Source organism: Oncorhynchus mykiss, chromosome 15 (genome assembly GCF_013265735.2).
Source record: "Oncorhynchus mykiss isolate Arlee chromosome 15, USDA_OmykA_1.1, whole genome shotgun sequence".
Lineage (NCBI taxonomy): Eukaryota > Metazoa > Chordata > Actinopteri > Salmoniformes > Salmonidae > Oncorhynchus > Oncorhynchus mykiss.
Genome location: NC_048579.1, coordinates 49761892 through 49779391, shown reverse-complemented (window position 1 = coordinate 49779391; position 17500 = coordinate 49761892). Strand labels below are relative to the sequence as shown.

Here is a 17500-nt window from a genome sequence, read left to right as displayed (position 1 = left end):
CGAACGTGCGCGTGAACCAGCTGTAGATTTCATTAAGAGTTAACTGCATGTCGCCCGACTCCATGATACCCTGAAATGAGACGACATCAAATAATGGTTTACTAACTAGGCGGCATGACACACACTCTCAGAGCTGCCTGCGATTCAAGCAGCAATTAATTTACATCTAATCAGGCAAAGTTTAAAAATAAAAATAAATTCTCCCACTCACCTGCCTTATGAGGGTTGCATAAGTAAATGGCGGTCTGACATCGGCATTCTTATAAAACTCATAGTTTGGGGCGATCTCTGGAAAAATAAATACTGTGTCACCACCTGAAATAATTGGTAAATTTTATTCCTCATGGTATTGGAATTGGTTTAGGGTTTCATCAAATTAAAAGAGGGAGAGAGAAAGAGAAGAGGGAGGAGAGGGCAGCACACATCAAATCAGCATTTTCCATGTTCCAAAATAGATTTTCCATTAATCTCTCTCATGAGAAATCTTAAACACTAATACATCCACATCAAATTAGATCAATGTAGATATTTTGTATGAACTTGAATAATTATGCAGATTTTATGCTAAATACCACAGAGTAAATATAAACATCCAAGACGGGACTTTTAAAATGCAAAGAGCTTTAATACATAGAACATCTTAACGTTCAAACTGAATTGACATTCACGTCGTTTTTACGCTCAGAAGACGTTATGGTCTATTGACATATAGATTGATTATACAGAGGCCTTCCCTATGTAAATCTAACATTCCATATTGGAATAAACACTGTGTGGCTGTAAAACAACAACTATTAGTGACAATGCGTTGACAGGAGTCCAACACAAGTTTTCAACTCAATTCAAAGAACCCAACTTCATTAATGATCATAACAGTAGGTGACTGGGCGTAGTGTAGAGGGTCTTACCTGAAGACAGTTGCATGGAGTACTTGTCGGAGTGACGTCTGCGCATGGCGCCCATGCTGGGGACGTTGGCGGCGCTGAGCAGGGAGGGCACCTGGGGCACCTGGGACATGGGCGTCACGGGGGCGCTGGGCGTGGTGGGGGTCTGAGGTACGTTCGGAGGGGAAACCGACGGCAGGTTCTTCGACATGGTGACGCTCGATACCAAGTTCAGCTGATTAAGGAGGACAGGAGTGAGGTGACCGAGGGAGTGAGGAAAGGAAGGAGAGGGGGGGGGGGGGGAAGGAGGGTGACACAGGGTAGAGTGAAAAAGGGAGAGGAAGAGAGAACATGGGAAAGAGAGCGGGGGAGAGAAAGACAGAGAGAATTAGGATTGAGGGCGAGAATAAGGAAGTAGAGGCAGGAGAGCGGGAGGGAGAAAGAAAGACGGTTTTACATTAGAAGGGGCTCTCTGACAAATGAGAGTGGATTCTCTCTACAGCTGTGGTTCCACTAATAAGCTGTGTTAGGGGAAGCAACCAATCTCCACTAATTAAAGGATAAAATTGTATCATAAGAATTCTAATTAGAGCACGCTGTTAAAGATGATCTAATGATCAGCCATCCGTGTTATCCCAACCACCATCTCTAGCCCACATAGAGACAACTCTCCGTGTCGTGTGTACTAAACTGTGGTAGGGAGAGAGCCAGAGACAGCCACCACCACCACCTGGCTACAGATGGCTACAGCTGGCTACAGATGGCCAGGCCACAGCACAGGCAACCCTGACCATTCCTGGATACAAAACAAAAGCGATACGGCTACTTTCCTCTTTGAAACTCTTTGAAAGTAGACTGGACCACAGCAACTGTCACTGTAGAACACAGCACAGACAGTAAACTAGCATGATAATTGAAAAGGAAAATGTATATTGTCATTTTTTCCCCAACGACAGCTTCCAAAACAGTGTATTTGATGTGTATAATACAGGAATCTCCATATAATTCACAACAGCTCAGGTCAGGTCAAGGCACCAAACCAACCAGGTCTTTGAAGTCTGATCCTCCTTAATCCCCAATTCATTCAAAGCATCAGAAACACACACACACACACACACACACACACACACACACACACACACACACACACACACACACACACACACACACACACACACACACACACACACACACACACACACACACACAGATACACTGTGAACAGTCATTACGTGTTACATGTTCAACACAGAGACCCACAAAGGGTTTGGACACGCTGTCAAACACAGCAAAAATGCACTCCATAATAAATCCTATCAGTGCGCGCGTGTGTGTGTAATAGCATGTATATTATAGTGTTAAGATTCCGTCTTCTTTTTTCCCCCTCCTCTCCCCCCCCACCAGGTACGGCAACAAGCGTAACATGTTTGCAGGCATACAATCCTAGTATTTGCAAAATGGAATTTATTAAAGCCCTAACTGAGTGGGAGAGCGAATGAGAGGCAGGGATGAGCACTTTGCTACCTCTCTGCTCATCTGAATATATATATTCAAGGTTGGGTCTGGGAGAGAGAGAGAGAGAGAGAAAAAAACCTCATTATTCTGGGCCTTGCAGCCTTGGTAACTTTTCATCCATCCATGGCATGGCCAAAAGGTAACATTTAATGAAGTGCCATTCAGAGAGTAAATGGGGTCATATAATAGACAGTGTGCACAGCGCGAGGAACACCTTGTGTTGGGCTACTGATAGCTGTTAAGGGTTGCAGTGATGAACCAACAGGACTCATTTCAGCAGCCGGCAATAAATTCACACTATTAATATTTATCAAATATGTGGGCTGTTTCAACCCCAGCCATGTTCGGGGTGTAAACCCATGCTATGATATCTATTACCCATCTCCTATTGCGGTGGATGCATCCCCCCCGCATATAACACGTGTTATCCACATGTACTCATTTTCATATGCCAAAATCTACAGTATAACTACGCTCCGCTCGAGTTCTACAAAAAGGGGGAGCCTTAAAACTGGAGCTGGAGAGAGTTTGCTCATTTAAGGATCTCTGTACGAATTACGCATCATCAAATGCAATTAGCAGTTATTCCATGTGCGGTTTATGTAATGCAGTACTTCATTAACATTATTCATTCATATGCAGTCTTGGATTACAGTCCTGAACATTCTTTATTAGACTAGATGTAACCAGGCTGCTGGGGTTTTGAAGATAAAATAAAAAATAAAAAAAGTGATTGAATAATAAATTGGAGGAAAGCAGACGATTCCTGACGGGTTTGCAGGATAATTATTCTATCTTGTGATTCTACTGTATTCAATGGAGCATTATCCCATTGAAATGAGGCACTTTACTAAGCAGCAGCAACATACTGACAATGTTTCTGCTTTCTCATATTTTTTTAAACGGCTTTAAAATTGAGGCAAATAATACTAACAAAAATGATGCCTTGTTTTTGCACATGTAATATACATTTCTTTGTGTATCATTGAAATACATTTGTACCGTGAGTGTATCCACATTCAATGCAAATGTATACTAAAGTGAAATAGTGTCAAATAGATTTTTGCCAATTTTAGCCCATATTTGTAGGATTCTGTATCCATTTTAGGCCTATCTTATTGCATACTTATTACTGGGCTATTTCATTGCTCATCATCTTTACCAGTACAGCTATCATTTGAGGTGTTTGTTGTCCAAATGAAACGTATTTTCATTTCTCTCACTCTACTCTAAGTGCTGCTTTGGACTGTGGCGCTAAGCAGCTATTGCGCTGCAAACAGGTTGTTTTAACCATTATATCTATCACAATGAAATGGCCCAGCGTTTTGGCAAAGGACTCAAGCCTGTGATTTAATACACTCCTGGCTCTATTGTCCTCTCTGTCATAGACTGAGATGTATCTGATGGGGGAGAGGTGTAACCTGGTATTGCCTTTCCATCCCACTATCATCCCTCTATCCCTCCATCCATTTTAACTGCTGACTGGTTAAACTGTTTCATTTCATCTGCCGGGGCTCATTCAGCCATACCCTGTTTACTGTATATAGAGCAATATGCACTCACAGGTTTTGGAGATGGCTTGGGCTCCGAGGGCCGCATGTGCAAGTGGGCCATCATCGCCTGAAGATGTTCACGTTCTTTAGAAAGCTGTCAGCGGAGAGAGGGAGAGGGAAAATAAAACTGGTTTAGAAATGAGCGATTTTCCCCAGACTGCAACAGTAATACATCTTGTTATCGAGCTTGTCTCTCTTGTAATGAATCCTGCATATGCCCAGGCTGGGGCTCCTAGCTAAGTCTGCCTTGAAGACACAGACTTAAACCAAAGCAGTGGAGGAGAGGAAGAGGAGAAGAGAGAGACAAAACATTTCTGCTGCTAGTGGTGTCGGGCAAGAGGGAGAGTTAGTGCGAAGAGGTCAGGGAAAACAAATAGCACTTCATCTTTTTGTCAATAGCAGAATTTAGGTCACGGGTGCTTTGACAGCAACAAGCTACTCAGGCTATACATGAAAAGGTCCTGAGTGCCTCCTCAAAGTCCTGTGGACACTGTTAGAGAGATGAACCCCAGCCAACAGCTGCCGAGAGGTGAAGGGGTCCTCCAAACAGAGTGCCAGCCAGACCTGCCTCCACGCTCCCCCCTGTTCCCTTGGAGGTCCAGTTAGTGGCCCTGCGATCTGCTATCATCAATCAACTCACTGGGAGTGACAGGGACCAGGCAGTGTGAACAGACTGAACTCCACTCCTCCTGCGCTAGATACAACACCACCCCAGCAGCAGCAGCATCCAGCAACACTGGACTAGACTGAACTGGGCCTCATTACCAGTGAAGGCTCTCAGGGCCGGAGTGAAGGAAAGAAGGAGGAAAACACCAGAAAGAAAAACACGATAGTTTAAACTTTTCTTTTACAAATAAACAATAACTATTCATTTTGTCTTCTAAGACACTCCAAAACCCCAACAACATAAATACTAAATGTTTTGTTGGAGCGGAAAAAAACACTTTATAGTGGAACGCTTGGGTTGTATTCAGATCAGAGAGAGAGAGAGAGAGAGAGAGAGAGAGAGAGAGAGAGAGAGAGAGAGAGAGAGAGAGAGAGAGAGAGAGAGAGAGAGAGACAGAGTGAGAGAGAGAGAAGGAGAGTGGGAGAGACAGAGAGAGAGAGAGAGAGAGAGAGAGAGAGAGTGAGAGAGAGAGAAGGAGAGGGGGAGAGAGAGAGAGAGAGAGAGACAGAGTGAGAGAGAGAGAGAGAGAGGACTTGTAACTCTAAGAGCATGTCTGTCTGTCCATGCTACCCCGGCCTAAAGCAGGCCCGACTGTCAGTACCACAGTGTAAATCCAGTACAGAAAATAGACAGCCGTGGTGTAAATCCAGTGTATCGTGGGAATGCCGTGGATGCTGAGTAATAACGTCATTCAATCACCAGACTCATTATCTCGGCAGCGTGACACGCTAATAAGGTCACGCTCCACCTACTAAAAATAGTTCCTGTCTTCAGAATATTTCTTCAGGTGCAAAGTGCATTTAATTAACATGCAGGGACAGGGGACAGATGCACTCCGTTATTAATTGGAAAGGAGAGAAAATAAGCACATCGTTAATTCAATTAAAACAGTCATAATGGGTTTGGTGCGGGCCCAAGGATTCCTTTGTTTAGGTGGTCTCGGTATACAAGCTTCTGCTGCACATTGGCCTAGTCGGCCACACAAACAGGCATGTAGAAAATAATTAGAAATCGACAACAATGTAATAATGCTAAAGGAGCCGTGCCTGTATCTCTAGCTGCTGTACCACCTGCATCTGGACTCGACACTGGGCCGTGCTCCTGTCGTCTAGAGCGTGCTCAGTGTTAAGGTGCCTGGAGACAGAGAGAGAGACAGGGAGAGAGGCAGGGAGAGAGAGAGGGAGAGGCAGGGAGAGAGAGAGACAGAGAGGGGGAGAGGCAGGGAGAGAGAGAGGGAGAGGCAGGGAGAGAGAGAGAGAGAGAGAGAGAGAGAGAGAGAGAGAGAGAGAGAGAGAGAGAGAGAGAGGGAGAGGGAGAGGGAGTTAGAGGGGGAGGGAGAGAGAGAGCGAGAGTGGGAGAGAGAGAGAGAGAGAGAGAGAGCGAGATTGGGAGAGAGAGAGCGAGAGTGGGAGAGAGAGAGAGAGCGAGCGTGGGAGAGAGCGAGAGTGGGTGAGAGAGAGAGAGTGGGTGAGAGAGAGAGGGGGGGAGAAAGAGAAAGAGAGGGTGGGAGAGAGAGGGAGAGAGCGAGAGTGGGAGAGAGAGCGAAAGAGAGAGAGAAAGAGAGATTGGGAGAGAGAGAGAGAGAGAGAGAGAGTGATAGAGAGTGAGTGAGAGAGAGGGGGAGAGAGAGCGAGAGAGCGAGAGAGAGAGTGGGAGGGAGGGAGAGAAATCGTTAATGATGCTATATGCATACAAATTCACAAAATCAGGCATTGTAATATAAATGGATTCAAATGCAAAAATGTGATCATTAATTAAATAACGTATTATCATAAATGATTATCATCACGTTGTTGTTGTTATCATCATCATCGTCATCATTCTGAAATGATATATAATACTGGTGCATGTTGTTCTGATATAAAACAATGAAAACATCTCCAATATGACTCCAGTAGCATATCTTCCATGACAATACCCCCTCTGTGGTGTGAGGATAAGAGTCAGTGACTACCCAGAACACTAGTCATAGAGGATATCAGATGCTGCTCTGGTACAATGGGTTTGTCTCCCAAAGTGTACATTTACTCAGTGGCAGACGTATTAAATGTATCTCCTTCATTAGAATAAAAAAAAAAACGCAAACAGCCATAACAGTTGATGACGGTTTGTCCTGATTGGACTTAGCCCGCAGGTCACAAAAGAACCTCGCCATTAAAATAGACCTTTATTCCCTGCACCACGCCACAAAGGCGAAAAATGTTTTTTTTAAAGTGTTGTGATGTTGGGTAATGAGCCTCTATCTGAATTATCATTGGTGAGAAGACATGGTTATGAAATGCCTGAGCTGCCACATTCTTTCCTGTAATTATAGGTTAGCTTGCAGACCCTTCAATGAGCATTTACAGCACTGCCTCCAGTGCATTAGTGGCAGCTTAAATCTCTTTCTCTGACACACACACACACACACACACACACACACACACACACACACACACACACACACACACACACACACACACACACACACACCATATGTAATAGGATGTATATTTATAGTGTTAAGATTCCGTCATCTCCTTTTTTATCCTCTCCTCTCCCCCCACCAGGTACGGCAATATATACTTTCATCTAGTCTTTTCCTATTTATTGTTTATCAGCAAAATGCTAAACAATACAAACGTAGTCACCAGCCTCCCTTAGTATGCCAATCAAAGCACGGAACGGGACATTTGTAATCACAATAGCCCAGTACCTTTCAATTACGGCCGGGCACATTTAAAACCATTCCAATTTCATTCCTGTTTAATGCTTTTGTAACCATTTCAGGTCTAAATGAGATAGCATTAAAAAGAGGGGGAGAGGATGGACTGGTGGGTTTCTCCAGCCCTTACCTAATTGCTGTTTCAGAATGCGCTTTGCAAAGGGGCATTTCATTAATCATTTAATCACGTCCCTCGCAGGAAGAGGGAACTAATGCTGCAAATACCCTTGTCATTTCAATGCTCATAATGCTATCTTATGCACTTGATGTATGGCGTGTGTTATGAATTACAGCTAATTCAAAAGCACCTAGCGGGCTGGCCCGCTATCCCTGAAGATTCTTAATCCCCCCCCACAAAAAACATCTTTATTAAGTTTCCCTGTCATCGACAGACAAGCAGCCTGTGTTTTTTTCTCTCCTGTTGGAGGGGGGGGGGGCTGCAGAAGGCCTCTTGATGTTCCTCCGACCATTTTTTCAAATGATCCCTTTTTTGTCTTCCTCTTCTTCTTCTGCTGGCCAGTTGGCAAGGCGATTACAAACAGATAGAAATAGAGAGAGAGAGGGTGTAAGAGAGTGAGAGTGACATAGAGAGACATAGAAAGAGAGGTGGTGTGAGAGGGAGAGAGATTGACAGCGAGAGAGATGCAGAAAGAGTGAGTGAGAGAGAGAGAGAGAGAGAAAGCGAGAGAGAGACAGGTTATCCGTCATAGTCACCAGAATATCCCCTAATGAGCCGGGCCCAGTCAGACTCAGAGCAGTACAAACAGAGAGGTGAGTGGGAGGGAAGAGAGGCCGGACGCCTTCACAAAGACAGCTCTGAACAAACATTTCTGGGGCCACCCCGTAATTTATGGGTCACTTTACAGGCATATTGATTTTTGTTTTGAGAGGGGAATAACCAATGTGATGGGTCCAATAGCACAGGAAGGCAGAGAAACAGAGAGAGAGCTGGGGAGATTGACAGATGTAGGGATTCAGGGACAGAGAGGCCACACTAACACAGTGGTGTGTTGTGTATAGCAGGATTTTCTAGACAAAAACAAAGCCTCACCGCCCATTATGACAAATATATACACTAGATACTGAAGTTATACACTGAGAGTTCTAAGAGTCTGCTAATATACCTTCAAGCACATATACAGTATGGTGTGCCTAATTGTCCATGTGTCCTATCCCAGCTTCGTCGACCCAGACCCTTCATGCTAGCTAGGCTGGGGCCTCTCTCCACCCTGACTGTCTAGCATGGCGCAGAGTAACACAAACACACATTGCAGACCCACACCAGACCAGACAGCAGCATATGCATAACTAATGTAATGCCCTCAGTTTTAAAGGTCTTGTCACACCCAGCCAGACGTCTGGCAGAGTAGCGCTAAGGGGGCCTATTCGGGGGCTTCTTACTGCCTTGTGGGTTTAATTAAGCAACGGTTAGAGACACTCGCAGTCAGGTTAACGTTTTTTTCTCTCTCTCTCTCTCTCTCTCTCTCTCTCTCTCTCTCTCTCTCCACTTGCCATTTCTCTCTCTGATGCTATTGCCTGCTGGGTAAGGGGGAAGAGGGGGACATGGTGTCGGAGTGTAGAGAGGGGAAGAGTTAAGTGAGGAGGCAGATAAATTGTCTGTGTAGACGGTGAGGTGCATCGATTTAGGGAGACCCTGGTCTGAGGGTTTGGCGGTCGGGGCATGCTGGAGGTTTGGAGGGTGGGTATGAATATCTATGGGCTGACGGGCTGAAGGATGTTTAATTGGAGACGATAATCAAACGGTAACTAACTCCTCTCAGATGGATGAGAGAGTGTGTGTGTGTGTGTGTGTGTGTGTGTGTGTGTGTGTGTGTGTGAGATCAGATGGGAGAGTAAATCAATACAGAACAAGGGAACAGAGCAGGAAGCATTATATAATAATACTAAACAGAATGGGTGAGTAAAATGTACGCGATGTGAATGAATAAAATATTTCTGCATTGATTGCAATGTACAGTACCGTACTATGCCCACAAAATGTCACATAACACTAATCTAAAAGAACAAACCTGGGTGTGTAATGAGTTATTCTCATTCCTGTCAAACCTTCTGTGAAAATATATACGCCACAAAACTATTTGGAAGCACATACACTTACATGCACCGACATGCACGCACAGGCCCACACACACCCCCCCCCCCCCCCCCACCCGACACCCCCTCGAACACTCCCACGCTAATATTACATTTGAACTACAGAGCTAACACAACGTGCCAGTCAACCTCTAGGCTAGCTCTCCAGGTGAACACACATAAAAGAGACACTGAAGAGCTATTAAATGCTGATCTTGACAAGTTTCCTACCCGCAACACAACAAAAGATGACTAAACCCGCCCGCCACATTAGCCTTTGTTTCCTACCTCCAGCAACCAACCATCAGGTTACCTAGGTTTCCCCCCTTCCTCGCGTTCTCGTCTTAAAGAGCCATTTGATTCTGACACCTATTTTATGTCAACCATTTTAAAGTGTGTTTGTACCTGGCTGTTGCCGAGGAGATGAGTGGCATCTCCGAAAACATTCAAAAGGCTCTCCCTGACACCGACGACACCTCCTCCAAGGCAAGGCAGACGAGCAGCCATCTTTGTTCTGCCAGGAACACGTTGTCTTTTGTTGCTGTCTGTTTTCATGTGCCGGTTCCAGTACATGAACCTCTTGACTCCTCGCAGGCTGGATGCAACGACGCAGAGTCTCACCCAGAATCTTTAAGGTTGTTTTGTAAAGACATTCGTTTGAAGCAGGGTCCCTTTCCACACTACACCAGCTGTCAGAGAATTACCTGCAGCGCCTCTTCCCAGTCTACTAGTGTAAAGTACATGCCTATCTGTGCAATCCTTTCTTCTACACTGCTCTTAAAGAACATACACAGTCACATGTTTCGTAACCTACTGTGTACCTATGCCCTAGCCTAAATGAGAAACTAAGCTATAAAGACGCCCAAACAGTAAACATACTTAGCCGTGTTTACATGGGAGCCCGTGGTACAGTCGCGGGTGGATTCAGTAAGGCAAAGTGAACTGAGTGTACGGCGATGGGCCACTAATCCGCTATAGCCACGCAGTCTCCCACACAGCCAAAATCTTTCTCAAGCCGCAAGGGCAAACTTCTCCTCTGCACCAGGGCCTCCAGCAGAATAGATACTGTAACCTTATAGTACTTGAAAATAAAGGAGAGCCGCACACTCTAGGAGCTCAGATGCAAAAAAAATGAAATATCCAACGTTTCGACAGCCAAGCGGTCTTCATCGGGGTATAATCACAAACACTGCGGGATGACTCGTTTGTATTGTGTCAAAAGACACACAGGTGTCTGTAATTATGGCCAAGAGTGGCCTATCATTGGTTAATTCTCAAATATTAAAATGGCATGCAAAGAACAGCATACAAAAAAAAAATAGATAGCATACGATCATAGATCAATTTTAGACGACACAAGCTTACAAACAATTACAATGGCAAAGTCACAATAACCGCAAGAATGGCTTCAGATCAAAGTCTACGTTGAGACCGAGGGGAGCAAGGGTCTTTAAGTTAAAGATCCAGGCAGCCTCTCATTTTAACAATAAACTATCAAGATCACCCCCTTTCCTGGGGAGGGTGACATGTTCGGTGCCAAAGTCAAAACCGTACATAGTACTGCCTATATACTGCCCCCCCCCCCCCCCCCCGAGCAAACCTCTGCCATTGACATCCACCATGCCGCTCCATGCAGTACATCTTCCCCAGGGGATAAGCACATATAACAGCCATAGAAAAGAAATTGTGATAGAAATACACCTAGAGAGAATCAATACAAAGGAGCGTCTATTGTCGGTGTGTCCATTGAATGGAGGCATTGATATAATGCACAATAAATGTCTTGTCTGTCTGACTCGTGGGGTCTGTAGAGGTGTGTATATTAAGCCAGTCTGGCTTTCAGTCATTTCTCTTTACACAGACACACATTAGCCCTAGTGTACATGCTAGTGCTACAGACGGCTGTGTAATTCACCAAGCTACCGCCGTTGGTTTTGCCTGACCTAAATCCTACAACTCTGGTTTGGCCCTGGTGGGTTTCCATATCATCCCAGAACCACGGTGATGGAGTCACAGCACTGTGATGTAAAGGAAGAATCCGCCTCCCCAAAATAGAACAATATCCCAATTTCAAAAGAGTTTTGTGTGGAATTTACATGGACATTTACACCAGTGGAAACGCTCGACGAGATCATTATTTCTCAGTTAATTACAAATCTAATTAGAATATTCCAATGAGCGCTTTGGCCCTTTTCTGCTCTCTTTTCGAATGGAGAGAGAGAACGAGCCAAGCTTCTCCAGCGAGTGGCAACGTGATAACTTGTGATCTACGGCACGAGCGAACACCTTCCCCTTTTTGATGTCTCCCACGGACATCCCAGGCAACAAAGCAGACCAATTACAAATGAGCTAATGAACTAAATTGTTGATGGCGCATGAAGAGTTCATTCAGTCCGTCGTCGGCGCCATGACAACACTGAATGCAACCATTGTGGGGGCCCCCGCGCGTCAATACAAGTTGCCATTCGTTTTTTTGACGCTCTTCACGCAAGCCTATCAGGCCCTTTCACGGCAACTCGGCGAGCCGAAGAGGAGATTTGGGTGTCGATCGGAGATCATTTACATCGAGAGTTAATGTAGCCAGCAAGCCTGACAGTCTATACAAACTATGCGTCAAAATGTCCCAATTGAGATGCAAGCGTGTTTATCTCTTTGTTGGGCCCCCCTAGATTAAGCTCGCAAAGAGCCGCTGTGGTACTGTGGGAAATAACCCAGAGGAGGCCTCTGCGGCTTCATTACTGAGAAACAAAATATGTACAGCAGCTAAGCTCGTCTTAGTTGATGAACGACAACTTTTATACCATGGAACATAAGACGTCGTTTCTGCTGTGGGAAAGAGGCACGAGAGGCGCTTGGGCAGGGCGACATGAAGCTTTATCGGATATCACGGGGGCCGTTGTCTTGGCCCGTGGTTGTTAAACGCAACTGTCATGGAGCTTGTACTTAAAAAAAAAAGTATTAACACAGGAGACTGTAATGTAATGCACAAGTCATGAAGTAATTTCACAGTGTAAGCTAAGACATGATGATACATGCGGTCGGTCAGTACAGGAAAGGGGGGTGGGGTGAGTAAGACACAGCATAGAGAGTACATTCTCAGAGTAAGACCTACTTCAAAAACTGTCCGAAGTCCTCACAGACGCTCTCGCAGCCGGGCCACTTGCACACCCCGTGACCATAGAGGGAGTGGGAGGCTCCGCTTTCCTCGTGTAATGAGCTGAGGAGAGAAGAAAGGGAGAGAGGGAGAGACATGGGGATAAAATGAGAGGGAGCGAAAAGGAGGGCGCGATGGATGGAGAGAGTGGGATGGGGAGAGAGAGAGAGAGAGAGGGTGGAAGGGGAGGGAGAGAGAGAGAAGGGGGAGCAAGAGATGGGGGGTGGATAGAGAGAGAGCGAGAGTGAAAGGGAGAGAGGGAGAAAGAAAGAGGCAGGTAGAGTTAGACAGAGGGAGAAAAAAAAAGATGATTCGGAGGTAGAGAGAAGGAGAGAGAGAAGGGTAGACTGTCGTCAGATTCATCAAAAAAGCCATAATGGCTTGAGGCTGCTGGTGGCTGTCAGGTTACCATCAGCGACAAGCAGGTCAAAGCAGGTCAATTCAGCCCTGTTCTATTGAATAGTTCAACTGCCAAGGCTGCTAGGTGGAGGGAAGGAGCCTAATTAATCCAAGGATGGAAGTTACTGTCTGCATCTGAAATAGCACCCTATTCCCTATAAAGGGCACTACTTTTGACCAGAGCCCATGAGGCTCTTGATGCCCTGGCTAAAGGTAGTGCACTATAAATGGAATAGGGTTTTCCTAATAACAGAAGGGAGAAAAGATGAGGCCTGGCAATATGATTAACATCTGATTATTGATCTAGAGGTTTAGCTATCCCCAATGTTATTGCAAACCCCCAAACAATGTGTGAAAAACCATCCAGCCAACCCATTTACAGAGGGACCAATTTTCTTTTCTTATTTTCCCAACCCCAATTTCTTCATCTTGTAAAGCGATCAGCGGAGGGCTTTTAAGTAAACATGAAAAATCCCGACAGCCATATAATTTTCATCATGAGATGAATGTAATTCATGTTATTTTGAGGACAAGAGGGGGTCCTGCTTGGAAAATGGCACCCGAATAAGTTACGACCCCGAGTAGACAGCACATCCTATTAAAAGTGACGGTTTAACCTTTCGGCTCCACTTGTTTCTGTATTTTGGGGGTTGGAGGGTGTGTGTGTGTGTTTGTGTGTCGGTGTGTGTGTGAGCGCTCACAATGGTTTCTACAGACAGGCTTTCCCTCCATCAATCCACTGTGTGTTAGTAAGCATCTCTCCTTGACAATACTCCGCGTTCAATCATTATGAGACGCTTCTCTTATTTTCCCTCCCTCCTCCTCCTCCTGTTTTTGTTTCTCCTCTAGGGGGACGTCTGCCTTCAAAAGACATCTTTTTCAATTCCCCGTTTAGTGGCGGCAGCAGATAGCATCGACTTGAAACCAATTACACAACACATCCAGCTCCACTGTAATCTCCCCACACCGCCACACCACGCCACATTCTTCGTATGGCGCAGGAAAGAGCCTTGAATAATGCATAGAACCAGATAGACAGATATGCGAACGGTGTTTTCTTACAGTCGGAACCACAAACAAAGGCGGCATCGCAAGGGTAAACTTTCTAAACTACCACCGTGGCATCACGTATTCTGTTTACATGACAAGAGGTAAGGCAAGGTGATTTCAAAAGAAAAGCCCCACTAAATACTGTACGAGGCGGTTACCTTCGCTTTCTGCTCGCAAAGCTGTGTATTGCTGCCGGTGTCTTCTTCTCCTTGCTTTTGATATAGGGTAAGCAACTGTGTTCAATAGCATCCTACGCTGTCCCTAGGGAGGCCGAGGCTGCTTTTTGAATATTACCATGACACTAATAAACTATTGAACAAACAAACAAAACATCTCGTTCAACCCGGCAGGAACAAATGTTTTTTTTATTTTCGTTTCTAAACGGGGACAAATACTCTGATCGGTTGTTTCTATAGATAGATATTGAATGTAATTGTACATTATTGACAGCCATAAAACAACAAACAACTACCAGCCGACAACAAGCTTTTTGTGTCGTCCTAACTTTTGTGTCTACAATGTGTTGTGTAGTGGGTGGCGGACGAGTAGCTCACTTTCCGTACCTCTCCCGTTCCCGTTCCCTCTCTCGCTCCCTCTCCCTTCTGGAATTGAGTGCGGGAGACTGGCCGTTGGCGATGGAGTGGTGGGAGATGGGAGGTGACGCTTTGGAAGGGGTAGAGGAGGTAGTCGAGGAAGAGTTGGTAGTGGTCAGGTCCAGGCCGCCGACGCCGACGCTGTGTTTGATGTCGTTGTCCTCCATGTTGTGGCCGCCGGTTACGTCCTTCCACAACTGTTGGAGATCCGCTGGGCTCAGTCCAGCTGGGAGAGGGGAGAAACAGAGGACTAACACAGTTACAATACAGTTACGCACACACTGCAATGCCTGGAGCTGATTGTCTTGTAGACTACATCAACACAGAGTCATCACAAACCAACGGAAATAGCTTCCTCCTGTTTACTGCCGTCCTTCATCTCTAACTCAGGATTCGTTTTTTTTATCAAAAGACACACGGCTACACTGAGAGATTAACTGGGATGATCTCTTGTCAGCGGTTCTACTTAATAAGAATGCAGTGTTCCAATGAAATCTACAGGGAACCACGGGCATTGATCCACAATGGCTGCCACTGGATTACAGTCACAGAGAAAGCAGAATTCAGTTAGCACAAATGATATTATCTAGCTAGATAAACAGGCCTTTTGTCCTTTTGTTTCAGCCTCACACCGGTAATTGACCCCCCTTCGTTTTGTTTCTTCCTAGTTGTTGTTGTTGTTGTTTTCACACCCCCCCCCCCCCCCCCCCCCCCCCGCCATTTTGGTAAACACGTGTTTACTTCTTGGCAAAGGCGAGAGAAAATGGAAGCGGCTCCTCTTGTCTCTTTTCTTCACTGCTTACTGTGAGGCAGGCAGTAAACAACAACAACAACAATGCAGAGAGGGAGGGGTGAGCAGGGAGCGAGGGAATAGAGGGAGAGCGAAAAACGCTCACAGACACAGGAAGAGACAGAGAGACAGGCTGAGCTGAGCGAGAGAGAGAGAAAGAGGTAGTAACAAAAAGGAAGACAAACCAAGAGAAAGTAAGATAGAAACAAAGAGGGAAATAGAAAGAGAGCTAGAGAGAGTGAGCGGTGTGGGCACCAGCAGTCACATGCAATATAGCCCCCCCCCCCAGCCCCAGAACCCCTGAAGCCCCAGGCTCTCTCGCCTTCCACCCCCTCTCCCCCTTCACTTCCTCCAGCCACCCCCTTACCTGGTGGCATGGTCTGCCCGGGGAGGGCTGCCTGTCCTGGGGCTGGGGGCAGGGAGAGCAGGCCCTGGCGCTGCATGTTGAGCAGGTGCTGCTGCTGCTGGAGCTGTTGCATCTGGAGGAGTTGCTGCCGGAAGACGAGCTGCTGGGTGGCGAGCTGCTGCTGATGCTGCTGCTGCTGCTGCTGTTGCTATAGTGAAGATGAGCAGGAGGAGGAGGAGGAGTGGAGGAGGAGAGGAGCACAAATTACACAAATTAGCAAGAAAGTGGGCACCCACACTGACGACGAGGATGCTTCCATTGCCGATGCTGCTGCTGCTGCATCCATGATCTTAACTACTGCCTGTCTCTCTTCCTCTTCCCTTTCTCTCTCTTTCCTCGCCTTGCTTTTTGCCTAGTTCCTGTTCTATTCTGTCTCCTCCTCTTGCTGAACGAGGCAAAGCTAGGCACACTGGGCTAATAGACTGGCGGACTGCACTCGCCACTCCAGACTGCTATGAGACGAGTCTTCTGTATGATATTAAGCCCTGGGTAATCCCTCCCCCCCCACAGCTGATAGTTAATTGTCTTCCATTTGCTGATGGTCTATTACAGCTTAGGGGGCCGAGGGGAACTCACTAGGAGATTTACAGCTACTGAGCACACCAGCGTTATCCCCCTCCCTCCCCCTCTCCCCCCACCCTCGCAACCTTGTTTACCACGGGACCAGACAGACAGACGATTGCGTAAGCCCGAGCAAAACGACATCAACAACAACAACAACAACAAAAACTGCCAAAGCAACCACAGAAAAACAAGCAGGAGAGGAAGGGAAAAAGCCCCGACTTTTGTGGCTTAATCAAAACCGTACTATTCCACAGACGAAAATACAACTACAATTCTGAACTATAAGCTGGCGTTATTGCAGGTGTCGATCAGACAGCTAACTGTGTATTACCATGGTATAATACGTTTCTATAAGGGTAAACATGCCAAGAACTGAGCCTCATTTCATTACCAGTTTAGTCCTCAGTGGGCTTTGGATGAGATCTCTGGTGGTCTATTAGGAAACATGGAGCTATCATACAACTGGCTCTGTTAGCTCTACATCTCTCTCTGTCTGCCTCTCTTTTTCCTCCACTATTTTTCTACTATCAGATTCCATTGTAACACTCAAGGAAAGGCTTGTTGTTGTAGGAGAATCTTGCCAAGAATTAAAAGACCAAGGTGGCCATCGAGTTGTGGAGAGACACTCCTGAGGATATATGTGGAGGAAGTCACACTTCACAGAGAGACAAGCTGCAGTGGAAGACCCTTCCCTTTCTAGCCTGGGGGGGGGGGACAGACAAAACTTGTGATGCGCTCACTGGAAAACAGACTGCATAATGGATCAAGTCATGTGGATTGGACCCGCCGTCTCTGGAGAAATAAGGGAGCAATTTCTATTCCATATTTGATGGCGACGGAGGGCTGAAAATTCTATCCACAAATCCAAACAGAAACAAAGCCTCCGGGAGGTCAGCAGCAGCTTCCTGTAGGGTCTGCATAATGGGCTGCTTGAACAGACAGAGAGAGAGAGAGGTGGAGGGAGGTAGGAGGGAAGAGAGAGAGCGATGGAGGGAGGTAGAGAGAGAGAGATGGAGGAAGGTACGAGGGAAGACAGAGAGCGGGAGAGAGGTAGAGAGAGAGAGGGAGAGAGGTAGAGAGAGAGGGAGAGAGCGAGAGTGAGAGAGGGAGAGAGGGAGAGAGGTAGA

At 46.1% G+C, this 17500-nt stretch overlaps 1 protein-coding gene across 19 annotated transcripts in view; it reads right to left on the bottom strand.

Annotated features, from left to right (window-relative positions):
• foxp2 (forkhead box P2) overlaps positions 1-17500 on the bottom strand; it is a 114432-nt gene that overhangs the window by 15571 nt on the left and 81361 nt on the right. For 10 of the 19 annotated variants that reach the window (XM_036944507.1, XM_036944524.1, XM_036944505.1 and 7 more), the window contains 8 exons: positions 15771-15957; positions 14575-14839; positions 12530-12634; positions 5666-5753; positions 3963-4046; positions 909-1119; positions 212-315; positions 1-70 (listed from right to left, as the gene is read on the bottom strand). The exon at positions 1-70 is cut by the window's left edge and continues 32 nt beyond it. In XM_036944507.1, the coding sequence (XP_036800402.1) occupies positions 1-70; positions 212-315; positions 909-1119; positions 3963-4046; positions 5666-5753; positions 12530-12634; positions 14575-14839; positions 15771-15957 (1114 nt within the window). The remainder of the gene's footprint in view (positions 71-211; positions 316-908; positions 1120-3962; positions 4047-5665; positions 5754-12529; positions 12635-14574; positions 14840-15770; positions 15958-17500) is intronic. The other 9 variants (XM_036944523.1, XM_036944512.1, XM_036944513.1 and 6 more) reach the window with 4 other exon arrangements.